The 6,542-nt window shown below is 45.0% G+C and overlaps 1 protein-coding gene across 5 annotated transcripts in view; it reads right to left on the bottom strand.

The window, feature by feature from the left end:
- exoc6b (exocyst complex component 6B) overlaps window positions 1–6,542 on the bottom strand; it is a 66,397-nt gene that overhangs the window by 50,194 nt on the left and 9,661 nt on the right. For all 5 annotated transcript variants that reach the window (XM_031851123.1, XM_031851124.1, XM_031851125.1 and 2 more), the window contains exons 2-6: window positions 5,393–5,558; window positions 5,217–5,264; window positions 5,040–5,130; window positions 4,872–4,917; window positions 3,815–4,019 (exon numbers count right to left, since the gene is read on the bottom strand). In XM_031851123.1, coding sequence (XP_031706983.1) covers window positions 3,815–4,019; window positions 4,872–4,917; window positions 5,040–5,130; window positions 5,217–5,264; window positions 5,393–5,558 — 556 coding nt within the window. The remainder of the gene's footprint in view (window positions 1–3,814; window positions 4,020–4,871; window positions 4,918–5,039; window positions 5,131–5,216; window positions 5,265–5,392; window positions 5,559–6,542) is intronic.

Below are 6,542 nucleotides of genomic sequence, written 5' to 3'. Positions count from 1 at the left end.
ACACACACACACACACACACACACACACACACACACACACACACACAGCGACCTGTAACAGTCCGTTTTGGTTTTCCCTGCGATGGCTGAACACAACGACGCAGCGTGTGCCCTCCGCCACCCTCGCTGCACGCACACGCATGTGTGTGTTCAGTAACTAGATACAGGTAATCAATCTTCCTCCACTTCACAGGCCCAGCAGTCTGTTTCCCATTAGTGTGTGTGTGTGTGTGTAGAACTACCGAATGCACAGCAGAAGCTCTGAACTCGTCTGTTGCTGAAAGTGAAAAGAAAAAAGGGAAAGAAGGAGATGGAAAGATGAGGAGATGGAAAGAGTGGAAGAGAGAGAAAGACGGAGAGAGACATCTTGAGAGAGAGGAGGAAATGTGACGTGACAGAGTTAAAGAGAAAGAGGGAAATGACAAATAATAAAAGAATGATAAAGACATTTCAAGAGGATTCCTCTGCCGTTTGTTTGTGTTATCATGTGACTTTGGTGAATCAAAACTTACCCTTTAAAAACACCAAAGTCACACAAACAAACAAACAAACCGATGAAGGCAGAGGTAGAACAGCAACTCCCGTTGCTCTGTGAGGTAAAATGACTGTTTTTCTCCCCCAATGGAGTCTCGTGGCTTCGACGAGAACATAACTGTTTCGGTTCAGACTCATATTGATTGTTTTCGGTGTCTGAAATACGTCCGCAGCAGGTCATAGCTTTCCTCCTCATCCTCCATTCACTCTAACTGTTTCTGATCCTCTTCTTCACTTCTTCAACATGATATCCTTATCTTCCCTCTTCCACTTCTCCTCCATCCTCGTTTCCTCCTCACCATCTTCCATCCCCCTCTTTACATATTCTTTCCTCTCTCCTTCTTTTCCTCCACTTCCATCATTTTCTTTGACTTATTCCTCCCTTTCCCTGCTGTACTCTTCCTCCATCTCTTCCTCTTCCCCTCTCTCAACCCTCTTTTCTCCCCCTCTCTCCTCTTCCTCCTCCCCTCTTCCTCCTCTTCTATGGGCATGTGGCAGCAGACAATAGCTCCATTGTAAGCCCTGTGCTCTCCTCCGTCTCCTCCCTCCATCCCCTCCTCCTCCTTCCCCAGATCTATTTATTTTCACATCCTCGGTCGAGGGAGCTGTAACGACGGCCGGGTACAGAGAGTTAGGGCTAATTTGGAACAGAGCACACCAGAGAGACACGCTGTCTGAGAGAGAAAGAGATGGAGAGAACGAAAAAAGAAGGGACAAAAGGAGAGGAAGGAAAGAAGAAGAAAGTCTAATTTGTTCCTCCACACACACATAAACACACTTCCTTCTGATTGAGTGCGAGCGCTCCGAGCCAAACATCTGATACTACAACATAATCCCAGTATCAGTGTCAGGACTGCCGGACCACTGGGGTTTCCATAATCTCCCTTGTAATTAGTGGTTAGAGGAGTTAGCGGTTAGCTTCCTCGGCGACTGCAAGTGGATTTTCTACGCCTGCGATTCCCAAAAGTGCGGTCCCAGGACCCCCACCTAAGGGTCACTGAAGGGTTCGGAGTGCACGGGCGCGGAGTGATACGTGGGGACTACTTGTGCTGCGTATGCGGCGACTAACTCCTCTGCGTCTACTGCTCGGTGTTTATGACTTGGATAAAAGATTGTCATCATTTGATCTTTATCAACTCCTTGCTTGGAGTTAAAACGAATGTTTTAACCTACAGATGGGTGACGAATTAAACGTTAAAGGGGCTTCTTAAACGCCTCCAGGACATCTTAAAGTTTCAGGTAGAGGTATCCGATTAGTGAAGCATGTGCTGCGTTTCTCTAACTGAAGTGAGGACCTTCTATCACAGGTCAACCAGAGGCAGCAACGTTTTAGATTAAGAGTGAGAAGTGATCCTCTAGTGACACCTAGAGGACAAAATACTCTTCTTCATGGCCTGAAATGCAGTAGTATGTCTGTTGTTGTAGTTCTTAATGGGTCAAATTGTGTGGGCTGTTAACGCTGTCCAACGCCGACAGATCATTGTAATATCACGTTGATATTTTAGACTTCCCTACAGAATTATCCACCATTTCCTCCGATATTTCCTGCCAGAAATTTCTTGATATTTTTGATTGCATGCCACAGTTGGGAGCCAAAAATAATGTGACACTTAACAAACTCTTAGAGTGAAACAGTGCAGAACAGGAGGACCTTATGACTGACAGACATTCGAGTGCACTGCAAACCAAACATTCATATTTTTAGAAGCAACTACTATTACGTTTTCAAATTGCTTGTTAGACCAATAGTCCAAAATCTAGAGTCATAGAGAAAAGAAAAGCTTTAAATCCTAAATAAACGATCTTATCTGAAATCTTTAATACGTGGCTGCTATGTAGCGCTTTTTGGATATTCCAAATTATCTGTATAAGACACGTGGGATATGCCGATACAGGATTTAGGAGCACTCTGTGGAGAGTGCAGTCAGAATATGCGTCTCAATTGTGTTTTTTTAGCACAGTTTGCGACACACGGAGGAGCTGGGCATCGAACCTCTTTACCTCCTGAGCCACAGAAGCCCCGACTTTGATCCTGCAGGAGAGAAACAGGCAGAAAGAGTGGGGCAAAGAGCACCAAAAGGTCCCGGGGGCCAACCGGCGTCCAAGTCCACCAGGTCAATGTGCCGATTCAGTATTCAACAGAGGAAGTCGTGATTAGAATATATATGTACGACACAACAGCCACTTTTCTCCGAGTCTCCATCCGCTCATCCGTCTGTCGTCGAGCGCTCCTTCCTCGTTCCCTTCATCCTCAAATCCCACGGAGCAACATTCCCCAAATAATGGAGGCACACAAATAAACAAGGAGGCCTCACTTTGAGCTATCAGATACCGCAAGAGAGCACAAAACACACAAACGGACACGCTCGAATAGAAATTCCTTGGCCTCGGAAAACAGAAAAACAATTAGGTAAGTGCTGAAAAGCAGGGTCTCTGCGCACTGTGTGTGTGTTCATTGACAGGCCACGGCGTCTCCTGCAGCGCCTACATGCTTGTTTACTGGCAGTGGAACCACAGAGCAACACACACACACACACGCACACACACACACACACACACACTAACAGGCTGCTTCTGATTAACAGACAGAAAGAGAAAGACATGATGGAGAACAAAAACCACTTGTGGTAAGAGAGCAGAAAGACACGCTCGTAAAACAGCGCTGTGCAGTCCTCATCAGCAAACACACACACACACACACACACACACACACACAAGTGCAATGATGTTGGTACACACAGGTAGAACTACAACATGTATCAGGCTGACACACACACACTAATTTAAAAGATAACTAAGAACATCAAAAGAACAGAAAAAACATCAAGCATCTTCAGCTTTGAACAGTTGCATTATGGGTAATGTAGGATTGAATGGACTCGATGGAAACAGCACAACCATGGCAAGAAGCAGAGAGAACTCAAACGTGTATTTTGTGCAATATAACACAGTTACTATTCCACAAGTCGAGATTTCAGTGAATTGTTGTAACGTGACAGTTGTTCTCAGCCGAGTTGTTCCCGGCTTATCGGAGGAGCTCACAATTTTTCTATTTTTACAGGATGTAACTAGTGCAAACAGTTTATTTTTAAGGTTTAAAATAAACATGTAAGACAATTTTAGGCTTCGATTTGGTGGCTTTTCCGGACGGAAGTGTACGTCTCACACACAAAGACTGTTGGAAATTCATCAATAATGTCTCTTTTTACAGCTTCTGGCTACGATAAATACTGTAATTCTGGTTTACTTATAAATCCGTCATACGTGTGTGTTTGTCTACCTGTCTGATGGCGGTCTCTCCTATCTTGTCCGAGTGTTTCCGGATGCTCTCCAGGAAGTCTCTCAGCTGCGTCATCGCCGTGTCCCGGATCTGCGTCCTCAGCTTGGGGATGTTTTCCGCCATAATGGAGCAGAACCGGTACTGACCGGCCCGCGGAAGACACGTGTGCTCCAGCTGCTCCAACGTCCGCAGCGCCGGGTAGTACCTAAAGCACGCACACACATTTATTCAATCAAACAGTCTATTGATTCCTTATGAACTTTATTTAAACTTCAGGTTCAGATCAAACTTGTCAAATCTGATTTAGTTTGGCCTCCCTGTCCTCACACATGTAGCTTTGTGGGCTTTGTGCAGATGTCGATTAAACCTGCGAGTTTCTGGTTACAGGAGGAGACACGAAACAAACACACACACAGCAATAAAACAACGTAACAGACAAGCAGAAACACACCAACAAGAAATAAATACACCTCAGGGACCTTCAGCAACACAACATCCCCAAACACGTCACTTCACACTGCAGCTCTCGAGGAGCAGTCGTTGCTGGCTGACCTCTCCCTGCTCTCAGCCGCAGGACACACAGAGAAGTTAGAAAAACACACAAACAAACGACTAATTTATGAGCAGCCAGACTCCTATCTACAGGTCAGGCCGAGGGCAGGGAGGGAAGAAGAAGAAGAAAGAGCGTCACTGTACCAAATGCTCTGGCTCCATCTAGTGGCTGGAAACAATAGTCAAAATGGTCAAAGAGCACCGCTTACTAATGACTCAGTCCACTTCCTATCTAAGTGGGGTCCAGAGCCGATGCTCCGGCTCCTTCCCCACCATTCAGAGACAGTTTTATAGTCAAGAGGGAGCACCCCAAGACCCCCCTCCTTCACCTCCTCTACGAATGAGCCCAACCCTCAAACCTAACCCTTGTCCACTTGATTTATAAACCTTTATCTGCAAAAAACATCAGCTACATACCCAGGATTTTGACACTATAATTAAAATATGTGCAAACGCAGAAAATAAAAAGTGAGATGTAACCCGAACAACAGAATCGTTAACACACCTTTTGGTTCTCATCTGCTCCTGAAGTCTGCTGTACATCTCCAGGACTGGGGAAAGCAAAGAGAGACGCAGGTTAAAACACATCGAAGCGTCATACGAGCAGAGCTGCAGATCCGTCTCAAACAAATTTTAAGCCCAAAAGTACACTCTCACGTCTAGTTTGCGTTACCTGGTAAGCAGTGCGACAGCTTGTCGATGGTGGAGGCGATGTTTCTCTGCTGCACTCGACACTTTTGCAGCTCCTCCATAGCGCTCATGAGCTGAGGAGGCGAAGGAAGCAGCGTTACTTAAGAAGTCTACAGAAAACAAGTCCTGAAGGGACAGTTTTGATATTTCCAACACTTGCCTCTTTGCCGTCACCCTGAAGACGCCTGTTGGTCTCAGTCACCTGACTCTGAGAGAGAAAAACAAGAATTAAAGTAGTCCGTCTGACGAAAATTGAGCTCACAACCTCCTGAGCTCTTTAAATCTTGGAGCGTTTCGCCATCTGCTGCTCCGTCCACTCCCCCGTCCCCTCCTCACCTTCAGCTTCTGCGCCTCCCCCCGTACTTTGAGCAGCTCCGTGATGGAGTCGACGAACCCCTGGAAGTGGTGGTTGCACATCTTCTCGATGTCGCGGTCGTGGTTCCTGATCCGCACGTCCAGCTTCTCCATGAAGAGGCCATGCTCCTGACCATCGTACACCGACCTGGGCACAAAGAAAGAGAAGACAGCGGGTAAGAAGGGGCAAGATATTGGAGATCTTTTTAAATCCTCTGAGGTCGAAGATCACTTTTATCATTAGCATAATCTCAAGAGACAGGAAAGAAAGATTTCTTGAAAGAGGAAAGGAGGAACAAGAACTAAAGGGTTCGGGACTCTAGTTGTGGACTGGTTGCTTCTACACAATGTGTCCATTAGGGGGCGCTACTGCACCTCTCTTCCTGCTCCATGTTTCCACACATTCACCAACCGCTGTCTGGATTTATCATGAGCGAGTCCACTGGGGCAGTTTCCACTTTAATTCCTTGCTTAAGGGCACGTCAACAGTGAAGGGAATACACAGCAGTGCCTTATTGTATTGTCCTTTATGTCATAGAATAACAAGAAATCGACGTACTTTACCGTAAAAAATGTAAATCAGTATCTTGTTTGACTTCATATTGAGCTGAAACAGTCGATTGAGAGAGGATGAATCAGCAACTTCTTCAAGAACAAACTTCTATGATGGCTGCTTCTCATTTTACTGTATTTACAAGGCATTCAGACTAATTATTGAAAACTTTAATCAGTAAATTTAGATTTGTAAGAGATTCAAAATGACAATAAATTCACGTCATCATTCAGCCTAAACTGTGAGAGACTCGTGGAGTAAACTAGCTTTTAACTCGAGTTGGTTTAAAACTACTGTTTAGCGTTTATAATTGTCGTATTTCTCAGTTAATTTGTCTTACATTGTCATTGTCTGCATTGTCTCTGTTTGCTTTGGTAGATCTGCACTCAACGCACTTATTTAAAATTTAAAAACATTGTAAAAATAGTCTCATATGTGCACAGATGTAGAAAAGATAAAATTATTTGTATTATTTTTGTTTACAAGACTTCTCTGTAAAAGCGATCACAGTTCTTCCTGTGTTCTTTCCCTTACACACACACACACACACACACACACACACACACACACACACACACA

The sequence above is a fragment of the Anarrhichthys ocellatus genome, unplaced genomic scaffold, assembly GCF_004355925.1.
Source record: "Anarrhichthys ocellatus isolate YVR2014 unplaced genomic scaffold, GSC_Weel_1.0 scaffold11, whole genome shotgun sequence".
NCBI classification, from domain to species: Eukaryota; Metazoa; Chordata; class Actinopteri; order Perciformes; family Anarhichadidae; genus Anarrhichthys; species Anarrhichthys ocellatus.
The sequence above is the reverse complement of the archived record's forward strand: the minus strand, read 5'-3'. Positions and strand labels throughout refer to the sequence as shown.